At 39.1% G+C, this 16566-nt stretch overlaps 1 protein-coding gene across 4 annotated transcripts in view; it reads left to right on the top strand.

Annotated features, from left to right (window-relative positions):
- The window catches only part of LOC129780443 (sodium/potassium/calcium exchanger Nckx30C), a 247784-nt gene that overhangs the window by 211267 nt on the left and 19951 nt on the right, over positions 1–16566 (top strand). For 3 of the 4 annotated variants that reach the window (XM_055788728.1, XM_055788727.1, XM_055788725.1), the window contains one exon: positions 160–356. In XM_055788728.1, the coding sequence (XP_055644703.1) occupies positions 160–356 (197 nt within the window). The remainder of the gene's footprint in view (positions 1–159; positions 357–16566) is intronic. The other variant, XM_055788726.1, reaches the window with a different exon arrangement.

The raw sequence follows: 16566 nt of genomic DNA, 5'->3' as shown, positions 1-16566 counted from the left end.
TTATTCTATTTTAAGCAAAAAGTAAGAAATATGTGCGTTTCGCAGAACCGTCTACCTATGCCAGCAACGCTATTACTCGTTCATGACAAAATTTGTTCCCGAAATTTAATACATAATTGGCAAATCTCATACTAACATTACGTAATAACATAATAAAAGATCCCGTTCCAGGTAAAGTCGATGAAAAAGCGACGCAGCTGCACGCAATAGCGTCGTTAAAAGTGTTACTGGATGCCACCAAGCCCCAGCGGGGAGCTGCCACGTCGTCTGCGGCGAATCATGTTAAAATTAATTTAAGAGAAACCACCTTAGCTAGTGATCGTCCAAATGGAAATATAGATACGACAATTGATTCGGTAAGTCCCGCTGCAATAATTCACCTCCCTATCGCCACCGCACGGCATCGTCATCTCTTACAAATAATTGATAGTAGTAGAGTGCCACCGACATCCCCACAGAGCATTCGTTTCCGAACAAATAGCTGAACTCGAAACCACATCCCTTTTTGTTCGACTTCCCCAAATGCTGCGCTACCAGCCACCACATTGATGCACATTGTTCTGTGCATGGGGTGTGGGGATCCACTGAGTGGATTTGATATCATTTGAATCGTTTCTACCAGCAGATGACAATCTCCCTCGTGGCAGAACCGTGAACACACAAAAAAATTGTAGGAATACATTTTTTTACAACAGTGACCGCTTCTCACTCCCAACGGTCCAATTAACAAGCTTTGACTGCACTGCTTTTCAGTCTATAAGCATTGAGTCGCAAACCGTGAATGATGTTAAAATTCATAATTGCTTCGGAAACATAACGGAAAATTCACGTGTAATTCGGCAATGAATGTGAAATTCTGTTTTTCATTTTTCATTTGAATTTCATTCGACCTCTTGGTTTCATTTTGAACTACGTGAATGTAAACTCATTCCTGTTTCGCTAAATATTCATGGGAATCAAAAACACTAGTATTAATTTTTTTTTTTTACATAAAAAAATGTTCTTCAGTCTATGTTCAATAGGGTGGGAATCTTATTAGAGATTGGACTCGGAAAAAATGCAACACTTTGTTTTGGGTTTATTTTTTTGTTGCGTGGGTAAAAATTAATGAAATTTTGGGTAATACTAGTTCAGAGTGTTATGTTTATGTGGGCAAAATTTTATCGCGATCAACTTGACAGATATGCATTCGAAACAAGAAGAGCTACGTCAGAAAATCTTGGGCGCGGTGATCGATAATCCTGGTCAGTCGCACAGATGGATCGACAAAAGGCTTGGAATCCACCATTCCACCGTGTCCCGCGTTGTGAAGATGTTCCGGGAGACGAAGACATCGAGCGGCGCGCCGGAAGTGGCCGAAAACCGAAAACGGAATACCCAGAAAAGGCGCGGAAGATTAGGCAGTACTTTAAGAAGAACCCTAGCCTTTCCACCCGAGACGTGGCCAAGAAGGTCAATTCGTTGAAGTGGTTCGTCCAGCAGACAATGAAGCGGGCTTGGCTACGCGTTTTTAAGGCCAGGAAGGCGCCAAATCGGACTGACAAGCAAAACACGGTAGCCAAATGGCGAGCGCGGAAGCTGTACCGTGAGTGGCTAGTCAAGTCAGGCTGTCTTGTCATGGACAACGAGACATACATCAAGACGGATACCAAACAAATCCCCGGCCTCGAGTTTTTTGTCGGTAAGTCCCGCATTGAGGTTCCGGAAAAGTTCCAGAAGAGAAAAACGGACAAATTCGCGAAGAAGTACCTGTTGTGGCAGGCGACCTGCGGGTGCGGACGGTACAGCAAGCCGTTCGTTACAACCGGCGCCATAAACGGGCAGATTTATCGAGAGGAAAGCTAGCAGAAGCGCTTGCTGCCCTCCCTCCGCTCTCACCGTGGTCCCACGCTGTTCTGGCCGGATCACGCTTCGTGCCATTACGCCAAGTCTGTAATGGATTCGTACGAAGCGAAGGGCGTTAATGTGGTCCCGAAGGAGGTGAACTCGCCAAATTCACCAGAACGTCGTCCGATCGAAAAGTTTTGGGTAATAATGAAGAAGAAGCTGAAGAAAAGCGGAAAAAAACATTTAAAACCGATTAAGCTTTGAAGAAAAACTAGAAGAAATTGTGTAAGGAAGATGGGCAAAGCCTCGCCCAAGATCTCATGAGCAGTGTCAAGAGAAATGTACGAGTATTCTACGAGCTTGGGGGAGGAAATTCAATAAGTAATTTATGCCAAAACATAGCTAATATATAGTTATTTAATCCCTGAAAATTTGGGAAGTATACAATTTAAACTGAATTTCTGATGATCATTTTTGTGTGTTTAATTTTTTTCGAGTCCAATCTTTACTCCACTGGGAATAAAGTGAAAGTTTTTGTTGGGCGGTGTAACTCAAAAATCCATACGCGACTGTTAATTAACTAACTAAATCTGATAAATGTGATGTGCTAAAATCTAAATAAAAATCTAAGCAACCAACGATTTTTTTTAAATTTTGCGACTTGGTCCCCTCTGACTTAAGGCATTATTCTAGTCTGGAAATTTGAAAAAAATCAAACTTTTTTTTTAATTATTTAAAAAATCGGCAAGCGTAAGAAAAAACGTTTTAAATCACATTTTGTTTTTCAAACGGCCGCCATTTCGTCAAAAAACATGTTTTTGACTTGTCCGAAGTTCGTGCGATAGCCACATCATTACTGATTCACAATCTGTTCGTTTTTTTGTTTCAAATAACCAAGTAACCAATTTTTCTATTGCATTTTTTTCGAGTACGGTTTTTATGTGTGAGGCACATCAGCAGAAAATCGATCACGTACGCATATTTCATTGCACAATCCCGTGTACGTATTGAATAAGCAACTGGGAGAGCATAGATTGCTTGTACCAATCGACCAATTAGAATGCGGGATTTTCGTGATAGTGCTGGGCATTTTTTAATGATTCGATACTAGTTTCATAAAATATATATTTTCCTTCATTACAATAAATCACAGGGCCTTACAATTTTATTTCGCTTGACACATCGTCACTCAATAATGAGCCTTTCGCCTTTCAATTTCTAAGATGCCATAGTTGAGAGTGTATAAGTGAATCGTGTCGAACACACTTTGAGTCCAGATTACCTTGTCATAAACGTACCCTGGGTTCACGGTAGGAACGGTAGCTGGCCAGAGGTTGGCGGAAAGTAGTTCGCGCGTTGGAGCAGAGATAGCGCCACTTCTCGATTTCAGCGCGCAGTAGTCCCGGAACTTTTTGAATGCACTGTGTAGGTCGAACCGTATTTACTGAAACTAATGCAAATGACGATGTGAAAGAATGAGTAGTATGCCAGCAGGCGTAATCAATTGTCTTCACTGGTTGTAAGACTCATATACCACTTTTTTAGAATGACGGCCCAGGAAAAACCAGTTTGGAGAAATGAAATCGAAAGAAACTTTCAAATTGGAAGCATTGATCGTCCTGTCACATGGGTGATATATTTCTCATTTAAACGATAATGAATAGGGCAGTTTCAATCGTCAAGTGAAAGCGTCTACTTTCAAATTCAAAGAAAACGACAGGCTGAAGAGAAAGGAAGAAGTAAAAAAGTAATTTTTTATCTTCGAAATTGTCAATTGTCTTTTATTTTCGAAATTGTCAAGCACTATTTTCAGCCTGCATGAAATTGAAAGACGATAAGCTCATTATTGAGTGACGACGTGTCAATTGAATTGAAATTGTAAGGCCCTGCTTCATATATACAAATATTTTACTCTCTTGAAAACATCCTTGCAATCGTCATACCCACAAACACAAGATTTTTTGAAACATTATAAAAAACGTGTTTTTAGCACTTTTTTAAAACCTCCATGTGTTGATTTTCCTCAAAGTTACAGCATTTCAAAAATCGCCTAAAAATTTCGACTCCGCACGCTGTTCCTCTAATTCTTTTGTCGAGTGTATAAATAGCAGCATTTTTCGCGTGGCCAGATTTGTTCGTGGCCAACCTTTACTTCGAGATAGTATTACTTTAATATGGTTCAAATTATCGTACTCTTCAACCCTCCCAGAATCACAGTTGGAAACCGAAAATGCTTCACATACTAGGACAGTTTCATTACGCATTCAATTAATTTACCGACTGTCGCATTTTACAGGATCGGTTAGACAGCAGCACTTTTTCTCTACCAAAATCTCGCAGCCGGACAGCGAGTAGGCACCATTTTCGCATTGTAAACGTCGCTCATATACCTCAGAGTCAAACCACGGGCATCCTAGAGTGATCGATAGACACTCATGGTTACTCATCATCATAAGGATTTTCAAGCCGACAGCATTCCAACAGCAATTAGGCTATGTCCAACATACGCTGATTGGAATTCCTGTAGCTCGGCGACAATGACATTGATGATGATGAGGTTGATGATGGAAATTGTTATTGTGGTTTTCACTGCAGACAGAGGGCACTCTCATCGGTAGCCTACGAAATGCCCATCGGGACGACAGGCCATTTATTGGAAAGCGATATATCGATAGGTAGTCGAGTAGTCACGTCTCAACGATAGTGAGAAAATGCGTTGAACGCCATTAGCTTCGGGTCGACCGATGAATGTTGCGAGCATTGATGGTAATCTATCGATTGCGAAGCCCCGTCCCTACGCTGCTCTAGATTGAGCCAGTTATTTGAACCGGAACTAAGTAATTTTGAATTATTGGCAGTCTCAACCCAAGAACCGAACAGTTCCGATTACATCTGTGTGAATAAATATTCACGAAGTTTAGATGTATATTTCGTTTGTCAAAGCTAGTAACCACAAGGTGGAAGACATAGCCCTCCACCTGAAAAAATAAACAGAAATCATTGTAAATTATTCTGCTTTCTCATTGCCATATTAGATCCCTTCAATATGATAAAATTAAACGAACGTTGAAATTTACGCTCAATTTTGCTTCTAGCGCAAGTAATCTGCCACATGCTCTCCATGTTTGCCTATATACGCCACACGAAGGGAAAATTCAAATTTCATTTTCTAGCGCAGAAGGTTAAAACTTGTTCCTAACGAGATAGGGCCCCTAATCTTCGAACAAACAAACCTTTTCTTTCCCTCCCGGCAAAGAAATTAAGGTACGGTATACTCGAACATACAAGTGAGCATGGATACGGTCGGAACACGTGGAAATGAATTCAGCAAGAACTTGTTCCGTCGGACTGGCGTTCGTAGCAGATGGGGTTTAGCCACAGCGATGTTTTTATACTAATAAAGCTAATGTTGAAACAAAAATGGTGCTTTAATATATTACTAAATCTTCATTCCATTCGACTGTCGTCCCTCTATTGGTGCGGCTACTTTCGTCCTTGATCAATGACACTAATGTTTGACTCAAGGAGTAGCTGGAATGTTATCGTGTCTGTGGGGCACCCCCCAGTAAGACAGAGCGAAAAAGATGCTACGTTATGTTGTCTTTTTTCAACTCAGCAATTCACTTATTAATATTCATGAGTTTCAAAAGTTTGACATAGCACGAAAAATTGTTCTGAACGTGACGCCGATCACCTGCCCGTCTCGTTATGGAATGCTGCTATTAGGTAGAGTTTTTTTTTCTTCCAGGCAGTTCAAGTTTATGAACTGTCACTCAACGGAATGTCACATTACCATCAGAAATTATTTTTTGGGGACAAAGAATTGGAACAAATATCAATAGTTGGGGAAAGACAATGGCTTATTTAGTTTACAATTGAACTAAAGGGTGTGTCACATCAAATTGCATCACGGAAAAAACGCTGTAGAAATTCGCCCAGTAGACCGATCCTTTTGAAAATTTTAGACAGTAAAATAAAAACTATTAAACAACTTTTGGCATTTTCTTTTTATTCATACTTCGAGCCCAAGCCCGTATGCTCGCACCTTCCTCTTTACCCCGTCCATAAGGTTCTGTACAACGTCAGGTTGTAGTTTTTTTTTAACAGAAATCCATTTTCTCTTGAAGTCCGCCTCCGATTTGACAACTTTTGGGTTCTTCCGGAGGGCCTGCTTCATAATCGCCCAATATTTCTCTATTGGGCGAAGCTCCGGCGCGTTGGGCGGGTTCATTTCCTTTGGCACGAAGCTGACCCCGTTGGCTTCGTACCACTCCAACACGTCCTTCGAATAGTGGCACGAAGCGAGATCCGGCCAGAAGATGGTCGGGCCCTCGTGCTGCTTCAATAGTGGTAGTAAGCGCTTCTGTAGGCACTCCTTAAGGTAAACCTGCCCGTTTACCGTGCCGGTCATCACGAAGGGGGCGCTCCGCTTTCCGCAAGAGCAGATCGCTTGCCACACCATGTACTTTTTGGCAAACTTGGATAGTTTCTGCTTGCGAATCTCCTCCGGAACGCTGAATTTGTCATCTGCGAAGAAGAACCGGCAGCTGACGAAAGTCCGCTTTGACGTAGGTTTCGTCGTCCATTACCAGGCAATACGGGTTCGTCAGCATTTCGGTGTACAGCTTTCGGGCTCGCGTCTTCCCCACCGTGTTTTGCCTTTCGTCGCGGTTAGGAGCCCTCTGAACCTTGTATGTACGCAGGCCCTCCCGCTGCTTGGTCCGCTGGACGAATGAACTTGACAAATTCAGCTTATTGGTGACATCCCGGACCGAACTTCTCGGATCCCGTCTAAACTGCTTAACTACGCGCTTGTGATCTTTTTCACTGACAGAGCATCCATTTTTGCCGTTCTTCACCTTCCGGTCGATGGTTAGGTTCTCGAAGTATCGTTTTAGTACTCTGCTGACCGTGGATTGGACGATTCCCAGCATCTTACCGATGTCCCGATGTGAAAACTCCGGATTCTCGAAATGAGTGCGCAGGATTAATTCACGACGCTCTTTTTCGTTCGACGACTTTTTTTCCAAATTTACGAAAAATTTACAGTGAAGCATGGCCAACGTGATCTATACACTCTTATCTGATTATAAGCGAAAGATATAATTCTTGAAAATTAAATTTCTACAGCGTTTTTTCCGTGATGCAATTTGATGTGACACACCCTTTATACGTTAATTAACATTTAATATTTGTCGGTTTGACCACTCTTTGCCTTGATGAATTTTGAATTGCTGTTCTGAGTTGAAATGTGCATAAATTTCAAGATCGATAGAATTTGGAATCGAATTTGTAACTGGGGTAGACATCAATTTTCGTTCGATGAGAGAAGGTATTCCGCTTGTCACAATTGGGTTCACCCAAAAAAGTTAAACTGCAACTCACATCATGAATGATCTTCCTCGACAACGTTATTCATAGTATGCTTTTGACGTAGGACTGCGTCTAACAGGAAAATATCGGGGGGGAAATGGAAATCTCAACACTGAACATGTAAGAAATAATGAAAGATTTTGATCGCTTATAACTCGACTACACTTGGCCATAGATCGCTGAATAGATTGCATCAATCGATTGGAAATAATTCTACGTATCTATCACAATAAATAGAATAGTTTTTTGAAATAAACAAATGAATAATAGTAGCCTCATCTAAGCGCACTAAATCGTACATTTTGACGTTCTTCTCAAATTGTATCAGCCAAACCGGATAACTAGAGTAACACCGGAATACAATTTAAATACATCAACACTACTTCGAAAACAAATGTAGCCATCCACCATGCATATCATTCAATCCAAAGGGAATATGAAAAATAAGACAACCCACAAGCTAGCAAGCTGTTGTCTGCTTTACTTTTTTACCTAATGCTACTGGCACATACAACGGTGTTGCTCGATATAATGGAAACCTAAAAAGATGTGAAGCATGTCGTCGCAATCCTCACCCCTGTGTGATTCTCCAGCCAGTAAATACGGATGAACTTCAGAGCCTTCAGGGCCATCGAATCTTTCACTGAATCGTTGTTTCAATGCAGTTCCATGCAACAGTTCGATGCATTCTAAGGCAAGTTCGATGTATTCGTGTGACTTTCCGATTAATCATTGAATTTCGTGCATTATTTCCGGGTTCAAAGTGGCGTCAAAGTACAACACATTGCAAGTCGGGTGGAAAGAAGGTATGTTCCAGCAGTGATAGCTGTGTTCTGCTGCTGAAAACTGAAGATGAAGACCAAGGGAACGAGACTGTCATAGCCGCCGCTACCACAACACAATCGATTTGGTTTTTCTGTTGCCGATCTTCGAAAGGTGCTGCGTAGTATATTTGTGGATTATTCCTTTGGATATAATGTTTTTGGGAGATGGAGATGTAATTTTGCCAAGAGATGCTGAAAACTACCTGTATAATCAATAATTTTGGTGTTTCAGTTCGCTCTAGACAGCGAGCAATCAACAGTGCTGAGAGTTAATTTGAAAATTCAATGCCTCGCACCTTTGAGAATAGTTTGTGCCGTTCAGTGAAAGCTTATAGTTTGCTTACAGAAAAATTGCATTTTAATATGAATAAGACGCAACACAATCTAGCGCAAGTTGCCGATTTTTTGTATAAACGAAAAATCAAAAATCGCCATACCGCAATTCTGCCTTTCTACGCATAGTTGTCACATGTTACTTTTTGACAGTGTTCACTTTTCTTCATTAAACGATGTTTCTATGCACAATCTTCCGGAAGAGCACAAAAAAACTTATTCCTTTTACCATCTTTTAAAAAACAATCGGCCTAATCACGAATATTACTTTCACAAACGCTTTCACATTGAGGAGGCAATCTGGCGTAGCGGTAACATCCATACCTCTCACGCAGAGATCACGAGTTCAATTCTCACTCCCGACATTCTTCCAAAAATGGAAGTAAAAGTGACGAATCAGCCGAAATGTGTTGAAAATCACTATAATAAAGAAAAAAAAACGCTTTCAAGTCACTTTACATCTATTATCATTGTCACGGACAGTTGCGTGTAAAAATAAACTCCGTGAAGTGAAAGAGTTTATTCTCGTTTATAAGAGACATGTCAGTTGCATAATTTCGGGCGTTTGAACGTTATGTCGGTTGCATAATTTCGGACAATTGATCGTTATGTAGGTGAAATTAATAAGTGTATGACATAATATTCCATTTAATTGAACGTATGTTTTAGAATGACAAGTTTGCGATTATACCTCGATGATTTCAATGCCAACTATTCGGACTCATTCCATGAATCATACCGAGTTTAATAATCGATATCTCGCATACTCTTTTACTCAGCTCTGTCTTACTCGTTTGAATAGTTTGAATAGAGTATTTAGTATAGGTCAATGTTAAAATCATTTTTTAAGAACCCTTTCTACAATTTTCATGAATAATAGTATCTTCTTTATCTCAGAATAAACCCGAATTTATCCATCTCATGATCAGAATAATCTGAGCTACTCCCATATGGGATTCTGAAGTTTAATCCTCTTATCCTTCCCATTATCGTGTAATTTGATATACGGGAGGTTTGATATAATTATTTAAACAGAAACTGATCAGTAGCGTCGGTCAGAAGCATAATTTTCATATGAACATCTGATGAGTTTCAAGGAATTTGCCAAAAGCAGAAAATGATTCAGATTTTCATTAGACGGATATCAAAATTATGGAAAAAGAACTAGAGAATAATTTAAAAATTATTATCTTATTAGCTTTGCAATGATAGATTCATTTTTTCCTTATTTGAAACTTAAATATTCTTTCATTCAAAGTATGTCTTCAAAACAATATCGTTGGAAATATCTATTACGTAAAAACAAAAGATCAATGGCCTTATTCGATGTAACTATCGTCCTGATTCGGGTCTTGTCCACCAATTGCGAATGTTTGAATTAAAAGAACCAATGTCTGCAATGTTGGAAAAATATTACAGTTATTATTTTATATTCAAAATATCAACAAATCAATATTATACACAATCAATCATAATGATCGTTTTGGGCCAGTGGCCTCCATTGCCATTTTATGGGGTTGCAACACTCTGTTAGTCTGATCCATAAAATAGAAACAAGAAATTTCTATTCAATTAGGACAATCGAACTTAGACCTTTCGCCATGTTTCAATCGATCTACGGGAGCTACATTTTTAGTCCTCAATTACATCCCATAGTGCATTTATCGAATTCTAATAAACAAATTTACGACCTCTGGATACGTCAGGATTTCGTTCTAAAAATCCACCAAGCGGGTAAATTTCTATTTGTTTATCTTTTCTTTCTTAAAAAGAAAGACAAGATTCAAAATGTTAGCAAAAAGGCTAAACAAATCCGAAATTAAACTTACTCCATTCCGCGTGACTAGCTTTCACCATCTAAAACACAAGTGACAAATATACTTGTTTTTCCCCGTGACGTGATATTCATAATAACACTGAGTTCATTAAAGTTGTCACGACGGATGAACTCTTCCGGATTCTACACACACGGTGGCAGTCGTAATAATGTTGTATACAAATCACTTTGTTTTCACCGTTTCAAGTGACGTTCGTGATCAGGCCCAATATCAAGCTCAATTGTCCCATGTTGATATTCTATGCATAGCTGTACCACCAAGAACAAGAATTTCATGTCACGCTTTCAGCAGGGCTAATGCACTCATTTCTGGTTTGGAAGAACGCACTAATTTTCAAACGAATAAAAAACAGTTCAACAAAACACTCGTACACCTTGTTAGCGAATGCCTAATAACAATGAGATTTATATTCTGCAAAAGTGTTGCAGGTCACTCACTGTGCTCACACCACTGTACGAATCACAAGTGATATCACTACCATATATTACATTCCGATGCTACTTGCTATGGCACCAATTTTGTTTATATTTTTATGCGTGGTATGACATCAATTTGACTAACTAAAATACGTTGTTCGCCTTTTGATGTGTAAGTAACACGATTTACAGAAAGTAAACGATGCCTAACTAAAAGTTATCAAAACCATACAAAAGATCTTCGTTCTACTATTTGTCAACAATAGATGAACTTAAATTACAGTATAGTCAGTTTTTCAAAAAACTTGCAATCATCATCTATCAAGGATCCAAGATCCCCCTTTCAATTCCAAGGAATGCCTTCCAAGGATCCAAAAATAATTATTCACACTTTAAAATTAGGGTTTTTTGCATAATCTCATGGAATGGGTCAACAGTAAAAAAATCACCCATTATAATATATTAAAATTTATCACATCACCAAAAACGAACGAGTACTGCATGACTATGATCGTTTAATAATGGTAAAAAAACGAAATCATTTGCTATTTGCTAGGGCCGTTGTTATTCATAAAAAAATATTTATTTCCAACGCTCACATTGCAGCACTGTTACAGATTAGCATAACATTAGATTAAAGTTGCGGAGACTCTTGTCAGCTGAAGCAACCAAATTGAGTGTCTTACTTACTCCGCCTCCCGAAGGATCTATCCTGGAAAATGAAGAACCAAAATGATAAGAATAGCTCTCATCTGTTAACAAACCACGAAATGAAGACATTGACCTAGATTATATATTTTCATTTCTATTTGAATCCTGCGCACATACATGGGAATACGTCCTACCCAGCCCACGAATAGAACAACAGCGCTATCGTTATCTTGCAAGGGGACAAGCGATTCTTTTTCTTCCTTTCTTTCATTAATTAAAGTGAGAGCGACGAAGATTGGAAGATTGTTAAAGCTTTGCGACTGTGACACGAGGATCTGCTGCAGGTTGGCTTCTTTTCAACCGGATGCTATGCCGTGCTCATTCACAATTCCACAGACATGTGAAATGTAACGGGTGACTTTTGTTGTTGTTTGGTTTTTCGGCGAACTGTTTTGACAGGTCACGCGTGATTCGTGCCATGTGTCTTACAAACGAACAACGCTTACAAATCATTGAATGTTGTTGTCAAAATCAATGGCTTGTAAAATTGTGTTTTTTTGTTCTATCGGAAAATTATCTTGAGCGATGAAGCACATTTTTATTTGAGCGAATACGGTAATAAGCAATACACGAGCTACCAATGCATCCCGAAAATATTCCGTTTGGTGCGGTTTGTGGTCAGTTTGGGGATCATTGGCCTGTACTTCTCCAAAGATGAAGATGAACACAACGTTACTGTTGATGGTGATCGCTATCGAGCAATGAATTTTCAACTTTCTAATACTCAAAGTATACGAGCTAAATCTGGTTGACATGCGGTGTCACATGCATCACAGCGCACGAAACCATGGGCCTCTTGCGCAATGAATTTGGCGAGCAATTTATCTCTCGTTTTAGACCAATGAATTGGCCCCTTAGATCGTCCGATTTGATGCCGTTGGACTGTAATCTCTTGTCATTGATTAGCCAGAATCGATTCAGGCATTTGAAGACAACATCCCACGTGTTATCAGTGAGATACCAGCCGATATAATCGAAAAAGTAACTCAAAATTCCATCATTTTCTCATAGAAAAGTTGTATACAATTTTTATACAAAATAGTGGAACCAAACCCATTAAGTTCTATACTCGTTGCCAACAGTTTCACAGACACTACGGTTTTCATTTGATTTGCCGCATCAAAGCACAAAATTGATAGTTTTATAAACTTCAACCCCAGTTGTGATATGGCACGAAGCCCGCCCGAGGACTGAGGACTTGAGCTGTCATACACCCACTATCTGCTAGACAGGGAAGCACCAAAGTTGCATTCATTTGCACTAAATCAAAGCATGAATTCAACGTGCAGAAACAGTCTCCATTAGAAACACTTTGCTCTGCTACACGGTTCTCACGGTCGAACGGTAGTGCGAATGTGTCCTTGAGAAATCCACTACAGCACAGAGAGAGGGATGCTTGTCGAGGAAAGTACCACTTCGAGTGCAGTTCCGCGAGAAGTCTTCATTTTTCTTTAAACCGGTATGCACGGTTTGTTCATTTGATCAGTATACTATAACGATGCTTCATTTTTTTTGTAGTGGTTGGTATCGTACAGTTTGCTTGGTATTGGAAATGAAATGTGAAATTATATTAATTCTAAGATTTTTCCTCTGAAATGTGTGCGTGAATTGTTTGTTTCACAGGAACATTTTCTAATATTTTTTTGAATTACAGTTTATGGAAACTATTTATAAACAAAGTTGGTAAGGAATGTTCTATCCAGGGATTGTCATTTTCGAAATCGAGACATGAAGATTTTTGCAGCCAGAGTCATTTTCGATTGATTAATTTTAGTCAATCAGGTTGAAGAGTAATCAGTATATTCTTTACGCATTTTTGCTGTTGTTTACTTTCAATTTGGAAAGCAGAAGCATTCATTGAAGAGTCAAAGTATCAAAGCTATTCGATTTTGAGTTTTATCCATCTAATTCCACTGAAATGGATTGTCCCGGATCGTCTTCCAAAAAAGTGACATATCAAGGCATAGCAGTCACGCTTACCACTTATTCATGTTGGCCTACTGTACAACCTTTCACTTCATCATTTTCATTTGTTTCATTGAGTGCGTTTCTAATGTGCATGTCCGTGCATGTGAGGTCTCTGGTCTATGCCAATAGTCCACGGACGTTCGACACCTTGGAAGATAGCATTCACCACGTCATAACTGCCTCCATTTTCGCAAAAAGCGAACTTCCTCCAAGCTAGACGAGAAAGCCGTATAGAGGAGATCATATTCAGATGAAAATGGCAAGGAATGAAGCAACATTCATGGCGATTAACACTCTGTATAAGCCCGCGGAATTGAAACCTGAAATTACGGTTGATTTCCAATAATGTAACGCAGTGCTCATCAATAGGTATGATAGGATTTTGATAGTCCATAGTAATTGGACATCGAAAAGCCAAATTTCAAATTTTCGCTCGAACTCCTTCTCATCGCTTGCAGTTCAATTCTTCTTCTTATTCAATTTGCCCTTATCGGCCTTAGCTCCGGTGTATTGATCGTATTCTACTTCTTGGGAACCGCAGTGACGTCATTATCGTTGTAAAGTATGATTATTTTGCTGTTTGGTTTTTCAGCGCTGTTTTTGACAGATCAGATGTAATTCGTACCATGTGTCAAAATAAATGTTGTGTTACAACTTTTATTAAACAAATGTGTTTTATTTTATTTTATTGTAAAATTGAAGCTCAAATTTTGGATATTACGCGAAAATGTCGTATTTGGTCTGATGAGTAGCCACAAGAAATACAAGAGCTGCCAATGTATGCCGAAAATGTCCTGTTTGGTGCGGTTTATGGTCCGGAAGAATTATTGGTCTATACACTTCTAACGATGAAGATAGAACAACGTTGCTGACAATAATGATCGCTACCGTGCAATGAATTAGAACTTTTTACTGCCTAAAATACATGAGTTAAATCTGGTTGTGGTTTCAACAACTATTTTTTTGCGGGGTGTATAGCTATTATCATGGTTATGCCGATAAGTCAGCAGCAATTTAAGCACTGGAAGACAACATCACACGTGTTTTCGATGAGATACCAGCCGAAAAGTAACTCAAAATTGCACTCCACGCCTGGAAGTGCGTGGCCAAGTGGTCTACGTGAAATATTCTTCAAAAAAAATTACAAGTATTGAATTTTAAACCTTCTGATAATCAAATTAATTTTTTTTTTCCTATAAATAGAAAACCAAACACTTGAAAAATCAGTCGAATTTAAATAGTGACAGCTCGCTATGTCGGGCCATAAAAGGCAATCAACCTTATGCTGCTTCAGAAACGGCTGTTCTGAAATTTTCTGATTCATGAATCCAGAAGTTACGAAAGTATCACTTTACAGTACGCACCCACAGATTGCGTGCTTAACGAGAAACTTTTCAGCTTCAACTTTTTTTTATTTTGTGTTTTTTTTTTTGGAGCACGCGATTTGAAATTGTCCAAGAGCTTGTCCGAAAACGGCATACCAGAACATTTCATTAACCATGACGACGAAATCGTATTGATCGGCAAATTATCGAAGAGCTACCTTTATCATCCAGTAAGATTTACGTCCAAAAACTTCCCAAACCAGCTTAAGGACATGGGACATTACTTAAGGACATTAAGGATTCCGAAACTTCTGCCATATCGGGCTCTGTTCAAAAAGATCCACCACTTTCGAGTGAGTGTTGTGAAACAATGCTCCAAAGAACACTCAGAACGACAACAGAAAATCCGAAGCGAATCGGGTGTGTGTGTCAGGGTGGAGGTGTCTAGAGCAACAGCTGTAGAAGGAATTTCCACCCTCAATTTTCCGCTCCGAAGAACGCAACTCACATATATTCTTCACATCCGACTTGAATTGCACTGTACTGCATCACATACACCTGACGTCACTTTTAATCCGGAAACAATTCTTGAATTCATGAAAATTAATTGATCGATCAGGAAAAAAAACAGCAAATAATCATTCACGATTTAGCAGTCATCCTGCTAGCGACCAGAAGCGGGACTAGCGGGGTTTTCCGAATGGCCTTTCTCAAGATCGAGTGTTTAGTTTAGTTTTCAATATTGGATTTTTAAAGGCCTGAGAAGAATGAACTGAGAAAGTTTAAGAGTCTGAGAGAGCCTTCATAATTCAAAACATCATCATTATTTCACCAATAAATTCGAACACACTCCTACACAGAAGATCTCTTTCAGCAAAAAAATAGAAAAATAGCATTTGATTACTTCGGATATTATTTTTAAATTAACTCTAGAGTCGAAAGAGGTGGTCACGAAAAGGACCGATGGGTATGTTAGGTTTTGTAGAAACAGTTGAAGATGGATGCTTCATGATTCATTATTGTACACGCGGGAACAATACACGAGATTCGTGTCCTTATTGCCAATACACGTACCACATTTAGTATGCATCGCGAATATTCTTCTCGTACTAGACACAATGCGGCCCCAGGTGATTACATATTTATTTCCGCACCACCGTTATCTATTTGATAACGCATAAAATCAACATTTCGTAGGTGGGATTCAATCATACACAACCAATCTCCACATAACAGTCTGAAAACTAACGTGGGCATCCTACAAGAACTAATTGGTGCAAAAAAACAGAAGCACCTTCACCAGACGGCAAAAAAGTCGACGCGGTGCCTCGGCTGGACAAAATTGCACCACTGTGTACGATACTTTCATAGGGTAAATGATCTTGGTTTGTCCAATTTGGGGTGTTTTTACGCAACTAGTAAATGCAAATCGATTTTTCATCATGAAAATTACATATAATCGATACGAGTTTGGGTTTGTTGAAAAGTCCCAAGTCTCTAGTTGCTAATACTACCATAGGGCGTTGAAATTATTCAAATTTTTATGTTTTTTAACAATTTTCCTCAAAGAGGAATTATGATCATGGTTTGTCCAAAAAATGATCATGGTTTGTCCGGCTTTAGAAATCACCATTTTTGAATGAAAACATTCGAATTCTCAAGTCGATGTTGCATTTATCATTGCTTGAGTTTACTGTCATCATATTGATCCATTCATAATTTAGGCTTTCTTCAGAATATCGCATTTTCTTGGGCATTTTAAAAGTGTTCACCTCAAGACACTCAACATAGAGAAACTTTATTGCTGCTATACGCGAAGGACACAGTAAACAAACTGCAGCGCTCCAACATTATTAAATTGGACAACTCATGATCAGAATTGAGTTCATTAAAATGCGTTAATTTAATGGTTTAGCTATGTAAATCAGATACAAGTGGTGTGCAAGAATGA

Source organism: Toxorhynchites rutilus, chromosome 3 (assembly GCF_029784135.1).
Source record: "Toxorhynchites rutilus septentrionalis strain SRP chromosome 3, ASM2978413v1, whole genome shotgun sequence".
Lineage (NCBI taxonomy): Eukaryota > Metazoa > Arthropoda > Insecta > Diptera > Culicidae > Toxorhynchites > Toxorhynchites rutilus.
Note: the sequence above shows the minus strand (reverse complement) of the source record. Positions and strands in the feature narration are given on the sequence as shown.